The 18841-nt window shown below is 38.0% G+C and overlaps 2 protein-coding genes across 4 annotated transcripts in view; both read right to left on the bottom strand.

The window, feature by feature from the left end:
• lrrc3 (leucine rich repeat containing 3) lies at positions 1 to 3356 on the bottom strand. Its single transcript, XM_088415504.1, has one exon. The coding sequence runs from the start codon at positions 3280 to 3282 to the stop codon at positions 2473 to 2475; it is 810 nt and encodes a 269-aa protein (XP_088271630.1). The 5' UTR covers positions 3283 to 3356; the 3' UTR covers positions 1 to 2472.
• A 10328-nt stretch (positions 3357 to 13684) lies between these two features.
• pcbp3 (poly(rC) binding protein 3) overlaps positions 13685 to 18841 on the bottom strand; it is a 29643-nt gene continuing 24486 nt past the window's right edge. For 2 of the 3 annotated variants that reach the window (XM_088415074.1, XM_088415075.1), the window contains exon 16: positions 13685 to 18631. In XM_088415074.1, coding sequence (XP_088271200.1) covers positions 18577 to 18631 — 55 coding nt within the window. In that variant the 3' untranslated portion in view covers positions 13685 to 18576. The remainder of the gene's footprint in view (positions 18632 to 18841) is intronic. The other variant, XM_088415076.1, reaches the window with a different exon arrangement.

Genomic DNA, 18841 nt, shown 5'->3' with positions numbered 1-18841 from the left:
ACAACAAGTCAGACTGACAAAATAAATAGAGCCCTTACATTTCCATCACAGAAATACACTGCTCAAAGACCAACTGTTCCCTACACGATGACAAAAAAGTTCACATTTTGTTGGACGGACAAAAATTTGAGTGTTTTTTTTTTTTTTTTTTTTTTTTAAGAACAACAAAGACAAGACCAATGGCTTCTGCCAGAATCTACATGTAAAACTAAAGACATGTTACACGTTCGATTGTATTTCCCTCCGAAAGCGCTCGATTTAAATGGCAAGCATCGCAAATTTCTTGCTGCTACAGTCACCAAGAGTACACAGTGCTACGGCGTGCAGGTCCCAAGCAGTAGGCACTTGTAAAAATAAAGAAATAAACAAATAATTCTTCTTGGGCAAATTGAACCACAATCAATTGCAAATAATAGAATAAATGAAAATACAACAAAGTATATGAATACAATGTTTTGCAAAAGGGTCCCTATAAAACAAATAAGCAATACGCTTCATAATAATATTTTTCTTATTTTGAAAAGAAAATTGCAGCGATCCCTTCATGGCATTCAAAAGCAAAAAAAAAATACATTAAAGCTGAACGTAGTAAAGGAATGCAAAGTTTTGTAAAGGAGTCACAATAAAACAAATTACAAGATTAGATTTCTTCACATGCCAATTAATTTGCTCTTAATTTGAAAAGAACAGTGTCCTGTTCCTATCACAACATTTAAAACCATAATATGAAATGTGCTGATACTTGTAGAAGCGCGGATTAAATCTCACGTACTGTCTGAAGTGCCTTCATGTAAGACTGGGGATATTTATCCCTGAATTTGCCTATGACACCTTTTTGTTTTTCCCTTAAATACAACATTCTAATGCAATATTTTGATAACAATCATGTTTTATAATGGCAGGACAGCATCTTTTTTCACAACCCACAAAAAATAATGAGAGCAATTTACTGCAACGGCAGTGGCCGAGGATGGCTCATTTCAACAATGATATCAATGGGCTGTGTCAGGAATGGCCGAGACCAAACCCCACCGGAGCCTGCAGAGGCTGCACTGTATACAATGCGGCATAATAAAAAAATAAAACCACGCTGGGGGCTAAGAAAAGAACTCCTGCATTCACATGGCAGTAAAAACCAACGCTCTGGTGATGGAGTCAGAGAGCCGCGCTAGTTAAGTGGCCGTTTGTGTGCTTTAAAGATTGTTGTACCAACACACACACACATACACACAAATGTGTTGTTCATGTGGATTCCAATCATTGATTTGTGCTGCCTGTAAACCTTACTGAATGGTAATTAATCAAGATTTATGTGTATAACTCACTCTACACACCGTTTTTTTGAACCAACATGAAATTCATTGTTCATGTTGATTGTAGCAGGATGCACAAAACTGAACACAAAATCAGCCATTTTTCAGAATCCATCAAGATCAGACGGTTTATTGCAATGAATGAATGATGTATTAGCTTGTTGGTTAAATTCAGCTTTGTAAACCACATGAACAAATTCCTATAGGTGACTGTATAACATGGATTTAATTTAAGATTTGGAGGTGAATCTTGCATTTTCAGGTAACGTCCCTCCCACAAGGTCAACATACGTATGAACAAAGGAGAAAGTGAATGATGCAAAAGATGAGGCAGTGCATGAGTGAATTTCCAAATGGTATTCAATTCGAACTGTAAAGAGAGGCAGCATCATTCAAAGCAAGGCTCTTTGATATACATCTGTAAATAAATAATTTTGCCAAAAGCCCTTTTTCCGTCTTGTTTTTGTTTTCTTGTAGTTTGAAGTGTCACCAAAGCAAAAAAAATATGAGCATGAAAGACGTTATTTTGCCTGATGTTTAATCTAAAAAAAAAAAAAAAAAAGTTTGGGTTTTGTTTTGCATTCTGGTCTGCAGGTTTTGGTCAAACCAACCCATGTACTGGTGCCAATTTCAAAAGAACAGAAGAAGCTAGAACTAACTTCCACTTTTGCACTGTAAGTTTTGTTAGGATAAGTTAAAAGCTTTTTTCACCATGTATTCACTCATTACATTTATTTTGACCACACATGATCCTTTATCTTAATCATAATGGCGGTTACGTTAAAGGCCCCGTAGATCGAGAAGTCTGTATATCGACAACGCTGCACCAACCCATTTTTGTAGCAACTTAAGCAGAACAAGGCATGCTGGGTTTCTGATCCACTTACTGCTTTTTTATTTGACTCTCGTGTACTTAAGGACTAGAAGTCTATATCAGACAAGTCCTCATCGAAATTCAGATTTTGCCACATTCAGATTTAGATTCAACTTCACATGACGTTGACCTTCGTAGGAACGTCTCTCTGAACTAAACCAGGAATCCCCTGTAATTTAAAGTTTTTGATAAAAAAAAATTTGAACTGAACAATGAATAACATTGTAAAATCATTCAAAAAGAAAAAAACAGGTTTCTGTCGTAACTTATTCCCCAAGTGTCCTGCTAGAGAACCGTACTGATGGTGTCAAAGTCTTTTGTGATGTGCGAGCTACTGGGCAATGATTTGAGGTACTCCAGGTGCCTCCTGGCATCCTCCTGGTTGTGTCTCACATAGTAGATGACGTAACCGATCACCATAGTGAACCACCCGAACATGGTGACAAACATGGCCACGTCGGTGGTCTTGTGATGAAAGTTGCAAAAGTTGATCCCCGAGTCCAGAACCTGGATGACAGACCTGCCGGCGTACTCCTCCTGGACGGCCGTGTGGCACACCACATCCTTGACCGACTCCGGATCCAGCCTCAGCTCCCGCAGAACCTCCTGCAGCACGCACTCGCAGTGCCACGGGTTGTTGGAGAGGTTGATTTTGGCCCTCAGGTGGGCGAAGGCCTCCTTGGGGACGCTTTGGATGCGGTTGTTGGCCAGATCCAGAAGCAGTAGGCTGTCGGAGAGGCCGTGAAAGGCCGCCACATCCACGCTCTCTATGTCGTTGTTGGACAGGTCCAACTCTTGAAGGTAGTTGAGCTCTCGGAAAGCATGCTTTGGGATCTTGGTGATATGATTGGAGGCCAAGATCAGAGCAACGGTATCTCTGGGGAGCTCTGACGGGATTTTTTCCAAGTTACGGGATGCGCATTGGACCACAGTCATGCCGCTCTTTTCGGAGCAGTGGCAGCCGGCTGGACAAGATGAGGCGCTCGCCAAAAGTATTCCAAAGATCAAAGCACGGACACCCATTAAGCTTTTCTGAGATTTTCGGGCCACGCCAGGTCCCAACAAGTCCTGCATGTTCGTCCCTCCGAGGTCCATTTGGCTCAAAACGCTCACGCTTTCAACTAATTTTACAGTTCATTGCCAATAGCATCGTTCCCTTTAAAAGTAGTGATTTAGTTTTGCTTGATATCAAGTTTTACGTTGTCATTGAGAGTTGATTCCAGAAGCTCTCATCCAAACACGATGCGGAATGTCCAAGTAGGAAACCGGGACATTACTCTGGGTGAAGGGCCCGAGAGTCTGGAAAAGCCTGGCAAAGTTGGACTCATCAAAGCATCCATCGCTGTAAACAAAGAAAGAAAGCAATAAATTAATCAAAGATATAGTATATGTATTTCTCGGAAGCAAAAAGCAAAGGCTCCTAAATACAGTATATACACATCATTACCATCAGTTTTGAAGTTGAAATTGCACCTACACATAATGCTTCCTATTTACCAAACAATTACATGTTATGAATATAAATGGAAAATGACCTCTATAGTCCCCTATTTGCTGCAAATGAGTTTACGCAATTTCCACAGTGTGCATAATTTGATTATTGTGAGAAATGCATGTCATTAAGCAAAAGTCATTTTTATGGGTCATAAGCAGGACTCTTTGATTTAATTGAAAAAAAAAAAAAACGTTACATTGGCTTTGCTTGTGCTGTCATCACAAAGCTGTAAAATGACTCCTTTCCATTCAATACCCCTGCCGTGCTCCGATCAATTATAATCCTAATTTTTGGTAAAACAGAATAAACCAAATAATATCAGTTTGCTTTTGTTAAAGTTTTATGGTTTTCTACTGGCTGGTTTACAACCACAGTAGGCAATAATGGTATCCTGATTTGATGGCTTAGATTTGCTGTTTCACGCCAAGATTTTAATTGGCTACCCCCTGACGGCTCCTATTAAAACATTTCTTGAGTTGCCATTGAATACATTGTTCAAATAAAAAAAAAAATAGTAAGGGGCAATGATAAAGTCACATATGTGTGATGATATGTCACAATCCTTTTGTTCAAAGAAAAAAAAGTGATATAATGAGTTGCAAATCACAAATCAACAAGCTCCAGCCGGTGGACCCTCTGGGGTCACTTGACCCCAGTTTGAGATGCACAGCGCTAAAAATATCAACACAATGTCCTCAAGCATGGCTGACAGACTCATTATACGCTGAACAGTGGAGTCTAAAAATTGCTCCATGATCACTTTGTGTCTGCGCACTCCCCGGCTGACTTAATTGCACCCACAAATGAACCCCTGGCTGCGCTCTGGGTCTTCTACCCAACACTGTTCATGCTCCTCATTCTCTTTTTCCCCCAGAACGTCTAATACTCGCTTGTGGGGTCTGACATACGTGTGATCATTAATAAGCCACTAATGTTTCTATTCTTCTGAACTCAGCGGGATGTCTGACTCACTTGCACACAAACACACCTTTTAAACACACTGCAGCGATGTGTCATGACTATATCATTAGTCACCATAGATAGATAGATAGATAGATAGATAGATAGATAGATAGATAGATAGATAGATAGATAGATAGATAGATAGATAGATAGATAGATAGATAGATAGATAGATAGATAGGAGTGAAATGACATTTCTCATCCATAAGAACCAAACAAAATGAGGTTAGAAAGATATGATGAAATGACATTCCTCATTCAAAAGAACCAAACAAAATGAGGTTATCTCATGATTTGTGTCCAAGTTCAAATTATATAAAAGTAGTAAATGTGATGAGGAGTGAACATGTTGGGCTTGCATTGTAGATTCATTAATATGTATGATAAAGGACTCACCATTTGGACATTTTTCTTTCTTGAAGAATGAAATAGCTTCCTAAATATATCCACATCGAACAAGGTTGCGACAAGAACTTTATCATATCCACTGCAAGGAGTGACAAAAAGCGCATCCTGCAGAATGGATGGGCTCAAGTACAACAATCTCAAAAACAGGATTTTAAAATGCAGATTTAAGATATAGCAGAGTTTAGTCGAGTAATTTCATTTCTTGTTCCCAGCTAGAGTGCTCGGATGGTGACTAGCAAGGGGAGAAGGATGCTCTTGTTTCCAGGAGAAGCTGCATGCAGAACGTCTCAGCATCGCGCGTCTCTCTCTGGATGGAGAGGTGCGTTGCCCCCCCCCCCCCCCCCCCCCCCGCACTACGCCCCTCCCACCTGGCCGACTGCCACCTCTCCTCCTCTGGGCTGCTCGCCAGATGAACTGATCGAATATTTCCGTCTGAAATGTTTGTCAACAAACAATCAAATCTGTCTGGAACTGAGGGAAAATAAGCATGTGAATTGCTTTTGCGTATGTAAATATGAAATGTGGTATTAAAAGGGGGAGGATAATTTTGCAATGGAAATTTTTTAAAGTCTTGTCAACAAATAGATGAGCCTCAAGATCCTGGCCACATATCAAGTTCTAAATTAAACTACTGAGTCCAATTTTCGGCATCTGGTTTTTAGCTAAAGCTTTGTCCTTCTGAAACCGTCACATTGTGTCAGCAATGTTTTCACCTTTGCAGCCATTTTATGAAGCAAAACACATTTACCTTGAAAACAATTCCCAGAATATAAAGAGAGATACTTTTCAATTCTTAACTTAGCCTTCCATATTTTTCTCAAAACTCAGAGGTTTTCAGCTCATATTGAACATTTTTTAAAGAATCCCATTCCCCAAGCTAACATTTTTTCACTAGCATTTTACATCTTTCACCCTCTTTTCTTACATTTCTTGATTGATATAAACTTTTCAAGTTGCTGCCAATGTATATGTTTTAATAGGGATTGTTGAATCCGCATTTTTTTAGACCATGAGTACTCAGCATGCTGTCATCTCTCTCATGGACACTTCAATTTAGCTTTTTTACCTTAAAATTGGGATTAGGGTTAACCCTAACCCTAGTAAATTAACGGCAATTTTATAGTCAAACATAGTTTCTACTTCATGATGGTAAAGGTTCTCCAACAGTAACAGTCCCACCAGTTTTTGCCATTTTCCACTAAATGGACCCACCATCATGTCAAAGCTAAAAAGCTAAACTGAGCTGCATAGATAGCGCACATTAGCATTAGCATCCAAGACCATAGATATGCAATTGTGCTTGTTGATTTGCCTAATACACAGATATGCTCAATGAATCAGCAAATTATAATTTGGACGCTAGGTGTTGAAATACTGCCGCCAAGTGTGAAAATACAATTAAAGCATTTGGGCCATTCATTTTGTGGGGCTGCAGCATGGCGAGTGCGATTACCATTGTCAGACGACGAAAACTAATGGCATGTTTTGCATGATGCCGCCCATGTGGCGAGCGCGAATTTCACCGTGTGGTTTCGTGCTATACATGTGACAATAATTCTCTACAATCTACATTATGCTCTTGAGGGACTCTTTAGATTGCCTGCTTAAAATAATTGATATGGACATGGTTTCCAAATAGCCCTGATGTAACTGAAATGCTCAAACTCTACCACCTGTCGTCATGGTTACAAATGCCCTACACATCAGTGTGACAAGTGTATGTCAAATGCACTGCTTTTGTTAATCCTTATCTTCTTTGGACACATGGGAAATGTTCAAAATCGTGGGATAACAATACAATATGTCTCCGTCGAGATATCTTAAGAGGGCATCCGAGTGATGCTCCTGTCTCATTTAAATCAATTCAGTCAAGTCAAGATTGGGCCTCTTGAACTCTGCAGACAATTGATTAGTATAGTCACTTTCCTTGATGAATCAATGTTGAGGATCAATCATGTTTACATGGCACAGGTACCCTTCAAAAGAATGTGTCGACAGACTTTTGCATTCATTTGTGAGGTATGCGTGAGGAGGAGTACTGAGAAACAATTAGGTCATTTACTACCTAACCACCTGAGGCTGAACATCTCTATGACCAAATGAATGGTATTTGATTTCAGCAGGAAGAGCCTCAAACCCGATCCCGTCTCCATTCAAGGAACTGATGTAGAGCTTGTTTCAAACTACAAGTACTCCGGCGTACGGCTGGATATCAAGTTGGACTGGTCCAGCCATACGGATGCGGTCTACAAGAGTGGGCAGAGCATGTTGCATTTTTTTAAGATGATGTTCTTTTAATGACTGTGAACCATTGCTGTGTTCTTTTTATTAGACTGTTGTGGCCAGCTGCACTGCTTTTTGGTGTTGTGTGCTCGGGGATGGGTGCTCCAACTTAATACAGAAACAGACTCAATAAACCGATTAAAAAGGCGGGCACCACCATTGGCGTCATTCAGGGCTTTGTTGAGCTAGGTGGCTGAAGTGATCAACAACTTCAGAGAAAGGCTGATTCCAACGTGATGCAAAACCAAACGTTACAGAAGGTCGTTCCTTTCAACTGCCATCAAATTATGTGCAGTAACTGTCATATGTGCTTTACTCCACAACTTTACTACTAGCACTTTAGCACCCACTAGAAGTGAATGTAACAAAGCTCATTAAGGAGAAGGAGCCAGATGGACACAAACCACCATACAGAAAGCATTTTAATGGCTGAGAACATTATTACAAAATTACAATAATTTGCAGTAGATCTTTTGATGGATGCGGGTGTTTCTAAAATTGCAACAATATTTAAATCAGCAAGCATATTTGGGTTGAGGGAAATGTGTTTTCCATGACCTCTTCATTTCCATATGCTCTTCCTGTGGGTTTAAAAAGTAGGCCGTGGCTCCCATTGCTCTCGGAGGTGTTCTTTTTTTTTTCTTTTTCTTGCGGGTTCAGTCCTGCGACGGTCTGAAACCTCAATGCTCCACTTGGTGTTACTCCGGAATCTTGGATGATGTATTTGCTATTGTAATTTATTTTCCACACCTGGGGAAAAGACTAAATCTTGGCCATAAATTAGATACATCATGCAGAGAAAATGCTAACTTGTAAAATAAATTACTAGGCATGAAAAAATCATTCCCTCCAAAATATTTATAAGATACACATCCATTTTAATATCATGCATATGAATTTAGATCTGTAGGTAAATAAATGGAAAACCTTCACTTGACACTGTGTTTTTATTTTTATATATTTAATGCTTTTCAGTAATTCATGTGTTTCTGAGAATATGTAGCATATTCCCAGCCCAAAACAAAATGTAAATCATACTGTGTATCTAACAATTTATAGAGAAGGTGCACTCAATTTACCACAGCTAAATTCAGGGGCGCAGATAGAATTTTTATTCATTCATTTTTTTCTGAGGGATGGCCAGGGAGATAGGAACACTTCTCAGTGCATGCATGCGAGCGTCATCCTTTATCATGCCATGTACAGTGAGGGTTTCATGAAATTAATCATATTTGCTATTTCTATTGAAATATTGATTAAATATAAATATTACATTAGACAATTTCTACAAATTCCCACTTCATTCTATCTTAATGGTCTCCAACCTTTTTTCAATTATGTATAACTAGTGCAAACAAACAAACAAAAACAGAACATTTGTGTCTGACTTGATATTGAAAAGTTTTTGGAACTAATATTATACTACAGTTGTATCCCTAGACGTGTTTTATTCAAGCAATTTCAGCCAAAGAATATCATCACAAATGATAATGTGTGTCCATATACTCTAAAGCTTAGCAAAAAGCCATACAACATTTTAACAAAGCTGTCACTAGAACGCAGTTTATCAAGAAGTTGCTTCATATTCCAATTCATTTGCTTTTACTTTGAAAATAAATATGTGGGTTTTTTTTTTCTTGCAATCCCCTGTTATTTACTGAAGTACCTTCAAATACACACATTTGGAAACCACTGCTTGAGGTCATTACTGATCAAAAAATCCATCATCACTGCATGACTGCATTCAAAAATAATTGCATTCATAATTAGCCTTTACAAATATTTAGTATAATAGCACATTCAAATCAAAAAGAAAATCACAATAGCGGGAATTTCATCTCAAGATAAAACTTCTGAGATTGTTTTATCTCACTTAGAAATACACAGTTCTCGCTTTGTCTGGTGATGAAGGGTGGGCGGGTGTCATGACTTTGGCTATGCAGCCTTCCGCAGCCAGATAAAAGCAAGCCAAGGTCACACGGAAGCATTTAAGACACCAATGACATTCTGCAACCTTTTGCTTCGGTGCTATGTGGGCTCAAATGGCTTCAGTCCAGTTTGTCAACAAGACGAACAAAAAGACCTAAGGTCGGAATGTCGCCTCGGCAACTGAGACCGTCATCCCATTCATTCATTGAGATTAATTCAGCCACAGTTGGGCTATTTTTGTATACCTGCGCCTCCTCAACAACTGTCCCATTTATGAGGCTTGTCATGTCAAATGAAAACCAACATACAGTAATTAATATGCTCGTGAAGTGTTTCTAATGATTCCCATTCATTTACATTACACACAGTTGGAGTACAGTACAGAACTACCCGGTCCTCTGTCATGGCCACCAGGGCTGACTAATAATGGCACCAAACTGGCTAACACATTCATCCAAATCAAGAATCCAGAGCCAGGGGAACTCGCTGATGGATGATGGCCCACTGTGCAAACTATGTCATGTCATATACAGTATTATATATATATATATATATATATATATATATATATATATATATATATATATATATATATATATATATATATATTTTCACCCATTCACACCTATGTGTGAATTTAGTGTCCATTCACACCTATGTGTGAATTTAGTGTGGGCAATTTAGTGGGCAATTTAGTGTGTCTAATACACGTTTTGGAGTGTTGGAGGAAGCCGGAGTGCCAGAAGAGAACCCATGCGGGATCATAGGTACACAGTGCAGGGATGTGCAACAAGTATTGTTTGCCAATCGCCAAAAGAAAGTAGAAGAGGTGCAGGGGCGAGTACCGGTAATCATTTTTTTCACTTGTATGTTTACATTGCCTTACTTATAACAAGTTAATGTCCCAGGTCAAAGCAAATATATGGTGGACATAAACTCACAGGCTTAAAGTAGGCTTTAAGTATTCAAATGAAAGGATTAACTTCAATGTTTTTGGTCAAAGTTGAGTGAAAATGAGAGAAAAAAGAGATTCTTAGTCCATTCGTTTTACCTGGTTACGTCTCTCTTCAGATTCTTTTAAATGGAGCTTGCGCTTTTACAAGATTTAATTCACATGGTCAGGCGGTGTCCCGGAGAGTACAAGACTAATAACTGCAGACGTATGTGCAAGGTGAAGGTGAGGAGGAGGAGGGATGCTTGATTAGTTGTCAGAATAAGTCTAGACTTGTTTGCTAAAGCCGCTGTGACTTGAAATAACGCACACTGTCTGCATGGTAAAACATAAATTGCCCAAGCGAGATTTATCTCGGGCTGTTACACGCATGGGTTACAAAGCGCACCATCCTCTATAATGAGGAATGAGGAACAAATAACAGTCATGAAATAAACTCATCATTTTTTTAGAGCAAACAGTATTTATTTTTTTGTCGAACAATAAAATGCTGCAAGGGCATTTGGCACGTACGGTGCTGACATGCTGATATCATTGAGTAATTCAATTAAGACTAAGGAGTGATTTTTCTTTTTTTACACTATATTTTGTGCCAAATCCACCCACCGTTGACACATTTTTAACAAGTGGTTGATGATGTGAAGCATCATAAAAACGTAAAAAGACAGATGGAACGTATGCACTGACCCTGAATGCCGTAGTGGAACCCGCTTCAATCAGTGCTCAGTCCCGATATATATATATATATATATATATATATATATATATATATATATATATATATATATATATATTTATTTATTTAACACACTGAAGCACCCGCAGAAGGCATCCGTTCCATCAGCGATGGGTCGATTTGGCCAGATAGCCCAGCTCAGGTAATTTATTTAACCCCATTCCTTTGTTCGCACTTAAACGCTTTTATAGAGTTCCCTGCAGAACGGAGACCTCCCAAATGCGACGACATTAAGAAAAATGACAACAAAATACACACAGACAAGGAAACACACTTGAATATGAACAGATCTGATAGGGTACCACCACAGCTGATGAGAGCAGGTGGAAAAAAAGATGTCAAATATATCTGCATCAAATTACAAAACGTCAAGAATAATACAGATTAGATTATGAAAAATCAAGAATAATACAGATTATTTTGAACATGCTGAGGAAGAAAAATATCACACATAAATTTACCAAGCAAAATGAACAAACAATGAATTGAATTCTGTTTTAACACTTTACTTGAAAAGCACAAGGAAAGCTAATCGACACTGGAAACCAGAGGTTCTCTTAATTTGCTCTTAATTTGAAAATAATATCCGCTTTTCCTGAGAGGGCATTCAAAATAATTAAAATCCATTTGCTGATACCTGCAGAACCCTTGAAAAACCCTCACATACCGCCATGACTAGCTTTCATGCACCCCCATTTGAAACCCGCTGCTATACACAATCATCTGACGTGGCAAGAGTGTTCACTTACAAAAACAAAAAAATGGTGGCCAGTATTTTTTTTTCACTATAGGATTCTTCAAACTCTGAAGAAAAGCAATAATCCCCAGTGTCTCAAACGCTAAATCACAGCTATTAGGTTTCGCCAGGAAAATGTTCCCTCAGCAGACTAAAAATGACCACGTTATCTCATCCCCATATTGAGTTCAGTCTTATTTATTGGTAACCTTCGTTCATGGATTTCTTTTTTGATGGATATTGTTAGTCTGTGACATTTTTTACTTTGTGTAGCCTAACAGGCAGAAAATGGATGGATGTAATATCCCAAAGCTTCAATGCCAGCAACAAAAAGCATGACATTTATTCATTATCCAATGCTTGTTCAAATGCTTGTATGGGTGATATTTGTACACTTGCCTGCTTCTACCCGCTCTCCAGCAGCCCAACGGCCAGCTCTTTCCCACCAAGGTTGGCAGAGCTCTAATATGCACATAAAGGAAGAATAAAATGTGTCCCCAAAAAAGTGTTCAATCAGTTCCGCTAGCATAATGAGACTTGAACCTGAAACCTGAAATCATCAAGAAAATGTGCTCATAATCACTTATGATGTTCTATATCAGAGATTTGACAAACAATAAACTACATTTGTAGTGGAATCTCTTAGTGCAGTTTATTGTGAGTATTAACTCCGGAAAGGAGGTGTTGTAACAGCATGTGTTTTTTTTTGGCTCCTTTGCTTCAAAATTGTCACTAGTGATATTGTGCACCCACATGAAATGTAACAAAATAAAGACATGCCGTGTTTTGCAAAGGAATGTCTATAACACAATTCAGAAAAAGCTTTCTTCATGTTCCACCTAATTTGCTCTTAGTTTGAAAATGGAAATATAACATTCCTGTCATCGTGTTAAAAAGCAGCCGTGGGCTGCTCCCGTACCCCTTATTTTAAAACCATTGGCCTCTGATATGCTCACAAACAATACATGCGATTAATCTGTTCATCAGTCAGGAAGCCATTATGACGAGAGGCGTGATACTTCACAGTTAACCTTGACCTGAAAACAATGTCAGTTATTAATCTCTGTAATGAGGCGAGAAGTAGAAATGTGCCACCCTAATGATGTCTTGCTCTCTTTACCTCAATTATATCACTTTTTTTTTGAGGGGGTGGCTTGGGGTACAAAATTATATTGAAACTTTTTTCTATGATATTTTCTTACCCAACTGCGATTTTTAGCCATGAAAACACTATACAGTAGTTGTGTATAGATGTGTTTTCACAAAATCTGGCTTATATCATTCGGTTACAAAAGGCTGTAATTGACTGTGTTGATTCTCAGTCATCCAGATCAATGGTCACATTGAGGCAACGGTACTTTTCTCCTTTGTTGAATTTGCTGTGTGTCACAAAATTGCTGTTTTTCTCCATTCAAACATGATAGTCGAGGCGTGAGTCACAGATCTGTTCTCTCAACTCACTATTTTCGCCTCGCATGCTAAACAATCGAGAATCATCCTGTGGTTTTGCGCTTCAGTGATGGCTCACAGAAAAAAAAAATGACATTCACATAGCCATTTTCTTCTATTTTATGGCGATTTATGACTAAATGCAATCAGGCCGCCCGGTGCTGGAGAGGGGAGCCGTTGAAGAGCGGTGTGTACAAGGTGACCCGTGTGATTCTTGTTTACGTCGCTAGTATTGTAGCTGGTGCCTTCACTGACGTCCACCAGTGACAGATACTTCTCTTCCATTAGCGGCTCCTAATGCCTCTGAATGATATGGTTTCGGCAAAACAGCCAACGTTGAAGTCCTATTTTCAAAGAAAGTCCTATTTTTGAAATGAATTGTTTTCTTGGTTTTTTTTTTTGCTTTGAGTGCATATTAAATAATTTTCTGATATGTTTGGAGGGCCCTCTGAATTATAATTATTCTGTGTGTATGCCTTTTTTTGGTATATTTTCATGTAAACATACTCAAGTTTCACTCATAAGAAAATGACAGGAACAGAAAAGTCAAGCAAAAAAAGGACTCAAACTTTATTTTCTTTTTACAAAACAATCCAACATTAACCTAAATAAATCGACCTTCATACAGATGTTCATCTACATGATCACATGACACATCTGCCATGGTACATTTTACAAACATGTTTGCCACTCCTCTTCATATGTAGCTAAAAACGTGTTGGTAACATGACAAAAGCAGCACAGGTGTTGAATGTTCATGAACACATGAGTAAAGGCAACTAACACCTTTTCAAACTGCTCACGTTCACTGAAGCAATGGTTTTCAAACAACAATGTACCCCAGGGGAAATTTTTTTTTCAGCCTTAACCAGTGCAAATAATTTTTGATAGAAGTGCTGTTCCTTCAGTGTCTGATTCATTAAAATTTGAAAACACATGTACTGGAACTCTGTTTTTATTCAGCAAGGCAGACAATCTTTTGCAAAGGACTTGCTACAACATTCCTACTGCTTAACATTCCGATAAATTTACTGTTAATTTGAAGAAAAAAAAAAATCGTTCCAGTAACTGAATGAATTAAATTTTGCTGATACTTGCAGAACCATGTTAAAATCTCAAGGATTTCCTGAAGTGTCTTCAGATACGTAACCTCAGAGGTATTTATACCCTCGTTTGAGAATCGATGATTCATGGAAACAAATCTAGCTTGTTTTAATCTGCGTTAGCTTCTTCCTTTTAGGAGTCATATTAATTTCAATATACTATCAATAACACAATCAGCACAATTTAGCAATCAGTCGATTCATGTTCCAATTGATTTGCACTTAATTAAAAAAGGAAGGTGAACTGTTGTTGTGGCATTAAAAAAACATTAAATTAGATCTCTTGATGCCTGCAAAGGGGTTAATTTTTACATATCTCACATGAACCCTAGTGCCTTCCTGTATCCCCAGGGGTAAACATTTCCCAAGTTGAGAACCACTGGACTAAAGCGACCTTATGTGAGGTGCATATTTTGGGACATCCTCAGGTGGCAAAAAACAAAAAGAATAGCTGGAAAATATCATGTGCATGGAACAAATAGTCACTTTCAGATACCTGTGAATAATCTCATTCATCCAGCTCATTTTGTCGTTGGCTTGCGCAGATGCACTTGAGCAAGCCTGCTCCAATGAGAGGTGAAAAATCTTCCATTTGCCATCAATTGATTGTGTTCCTGAGACCTGTTGCTTTTTCACCTGACACTTTATTCCGGCCCAGGGCGACCTAAAAATGTACCACCTGCATTCAAACGGGTGACTCGACCTTTCAAACATGATGCTTCCAAAAACATTGTCAAGTTGCAATTTGTGACTGAGAAAGGTGGCGAGAGACACTCGCATCTTCAACCCCCCCCAAGATTATGAACTGATGGCGCCAAAGGGGAGAAAGGTTACTAAGGTGATGCTTAATTGACCTGTCAGTGCAAGATAATCCACCTGAAAGAATATGTTCTTACCTCACTCTAAAAGGTCATTTTTTGTGTTGCTACATTATATAACAAATACAATTATTTAGCTTAAATTGCTGATTGTAGAGTCTCCTCCATAATGCACAAAAAGAACATTTTCACGTTTACAGTAAATACTTCCAGATCACATGCTGGCCCCTAGAGCATTGGGCGTGAATACAACAAATGAGCTACAAATTACTTGAGCCGAAGCTGCAGTACAAAGCTTCGCCCCTTTGACATCATCATTTGACTACACTTTCTTGTCGTATAAGACTGGATTTACAATGCAGTTTCAAGTCTCATGCTTTATGGATACAACATTATACAAATAAAGGCATACAACATTTTGCAAAGGAGTAACTGTAACAATTTATCAAGATGTTGCTTCCTGTTCCAATCAATTTGCTCTTACTTTGAAGATAAAAATGTACTGTTTCTGTCACAGCATTGAGTTAGATTTGATAATACCTCTCAGAAAACCTGTTGAAATCTTATGTATCCCCTGGTGCAACCTTTACCCACATTTGAGAGGGTCTTAAGTGCAGTATTGTATCTTGTTTATTGGCGTTGCTGTTTATTGTCATTGTTGCTGCCTGAAGTTGATGATTGTGTTTTTATTGGTTGTGCCTTTTTTTCTGTCTGAGCGTTTTACTGTGTGGGCAGTAAATAAGTTACCATGTTCACTTCTATCGACAGCATTACGAGTCAAAAATCAATTTTAAACCTTGCAGTTAATGGGTACCATGGCTATAAACAGGACCGCATTGTGTAATTGTAATTTTAGTATACAAAGTGTATATGAATTATATATGGATATACTGTTGGCATTAAACGGGCATATGAACCTGCAATGTAAATCCAGCCTCCAGAATTTAAAAAGATTGAAACATAAATATATAAAGTAGCAACCACCTGTATGTAAAACAACCTCAATCACATTACACACTAATGTGATGCTGTTTATTCTTTTATCAATCCCAAATATAGATTTTGACTTAAAGAAACATTTAAGGATGTATGCTTAAATTTTCAGCCACTCGTTTAGTTGTCCTGCAGTATATTCATCTGTTCAAAAGAAATTGCTTTCCCATACTCTTGCATAGAAGTCGATTTAAATTTTGATTCCCAACCAAAGCCCCCCAAAAGATTTATTTATTTATCTATTGACACAGTTGTCCATACACCAGCTTGGTTTGGCAACAGAAAATAACTAATAGGTAATAATAAATACATCTCAGCCTGAGTTTGAAATGTACAAATGCATTTGAATGCACCACATTTCTTGTGCGCAGTGCTACACATTGTCACACCCGTATTTTTTATATTTTAATTTGGGGCACACATTTTCTGAAGGAGTCCTATGAATATCACAAAGTCAATGAGAGAAATGTAAGAATAGAGGGTACTCAGTGGGCTCATGTGTAGTCCTGCTACGTCGTAGAAATTCCAAGTACACTAGACTCTAAATTTGAGACGTTCAGGTACAGCGCACCGCTGCATAGCGACTCACTTAAAGCACGGCCTGTACGGCATATTGTAACATAAATAGGATATCACATGATTGTTTTGTGTTGTCAGTTAAACAAGATGGCTTTTGTTAGCACAAGCTGGGATTTCTTTTACTTAAACATAAAAAACGTAGCAATTTTTAGGAGTGAACTTGCAGCCGTTCACGCCGACCCGTCAACAATTTTTGTTTGGCAAAGTCGCAACATAGCAGGGGCTGACATTTGTGCGCTTGAGATTCTCCTTTTCTGTCACTTCCACACCCCAAAATACTGATGGCAAAAATTCACAGCATCACTCAGTGAAAAATGTGAGCAAAACCTGCAGTTAGCACACAAGAATTTTTTTTTTGACTGCAAACCAGAAAGGAAAACTAAGATATGAGGAGGGAAAATAATGTACAAAATATTTCAGTAATTGCATATCGTCGTGACGATCCAATGTTGTATTTACAGCAAAAGTTGACATCACCCACTGTAAATATCATGAGAAACTAATACAGAGGGACAAGTTGTTTCATGTGATTGAAGCACAGACGGAAGATGGACACAAATTAGAGCGTGGCCATTCCGCTGACTTCGGATGTCAACCTGGAATGGTACAAAAGAAAAAACAAAACAAAACAAAATGTGTGAAAGAAAGATGGTGCGCATCAAAGCAGATGGAAATAGTGCAGCATCTTATGTGCTTCATAATTTTTCACTCAACCACTAATGCAATTTGTAATGAGGGGAAAATGAAGACTCGTGCAGGACTTGTGCTATTTTTTTACTTCTCTGAATGTCACTTTGGCTTGAAGATTGAGTGAGGATTCACAGCATTTCCATTTCAAGGACCAATTTTGAGTAGTAAAAAAATAGATTAAAAAATACTTATATTAGTGCTTCATGAGGCTTCATTCTCCCATCACTTGTAACTGGGCCAAATTAAAGACACACAAGACACGCAATAAACAAAGATGATAAGAAGAAGATAGAGTGGATCTGTCAGCACACTTCTGTTGAACTGAAACATACTCGTGGCCTAATTATCGCAAGATTTCAAATAAATAATGTTTGATATCAAAACAAAATTATGAGAGGTTTTTTTTCTCCCTTATAATGCTAAGAATGGTTCCAGCCAAAGAGAATTCTCATCCGGGGTAAAAATGTAGATGCTGGAATGCCACGAAAGAACTACCGCTGACATAAGCATTTAATGTGTTTGAATGCAGTATATACAGATTGTTTTTTTTTTCTCTTTTTTGTTGATATTCTTTAAACTTACAAAGTATTGAAAACAGAAACATAAAATAACATAGTAAATGGACATTTTGGGAAAATATGCAGAACAATCTTAACTATAGATCTTTTTGCTATGGTGTTAGTCATATTTGCATCATTTAACAGAAAAAAAAACAGAAATATGGTCTGGAATTTAAACCTTAATCAAACTGACCTCACTCAATTCTGGGGTCAACAAATTGACCACTGTTGGCCATTACCCAATGTTTATTTTTCCATTAGACCCAAATCATTTTTTATGGATTTATTTATTGTATGAAACTCCTGCTCAGGTTAATTATGGTGTAATATTCATTTGCTGTTTTCTTTGTGACGCTTTGGGAAGATTAGACATGCTTCATTGATGAAATAATTACAAACTAACGCAAAGGTCTCACAGCCATACATGGAAAGAGCAAAAAAAAAAACATTTCCAAACAGATAACAAGATTAATTAGGTTCAGTAATTGAATCGAGGGTGATAAATAGAAATACATTTCACAAAATAGAACATTTTCCTTTAGTGACTTTCTGTCTATAATAATAACAACCATCAAAATATTCTAAACACGAGTGTATTCACAGGCTTAATATGACAATGCAGGACTAATTAATTAATACAGTGACATTTTGTGGGTGTGGGGGTGGGGTTGTATTCTGAAAACACAGCTGCTACTTCAGGATGTTGTCATTGCCGAGGGGTCATTCCACATGGCGGCCACGTCCCTGAACCTGCCGTTGGGAGTTGTGGAAAATAATAATAATAGTAATAATAATAATAATAATATATCATCTATAAAATCGAAATATCTATTTTTTTCTCTATTGTTTAAAGTGTGGTGAGCCGGTTAAAAGAAAGAAAAAAAAGGCACAGGGGCTGCGAATCTTCCCCAAAGTCAGACGTTTTACACCCTCCGTCTTCAAGGTTTGCCTTGGCATTGA

Source organism: Hippichthys cyanospilos, chromosome 5, assembly GCF_059441005.1.
Source record: "Hippichthys cyanospilos isolate Australia breed blue-spotted pipefish chromosome 5, RoL_Hcya_1.0, whole genome shotgun sequence".
NCBI lineage: Eukaryota > Metazoa > Chordata > Actinopteri > Syngnathiformes > Syngnathidae > Hippichthys > Hippichthys cyanospilos.
The sequence above is the reverse complement of the archived record's forward strand: the minus strand, read 5'-3'. Positions and strand labels throughout refer to the sequence as shown.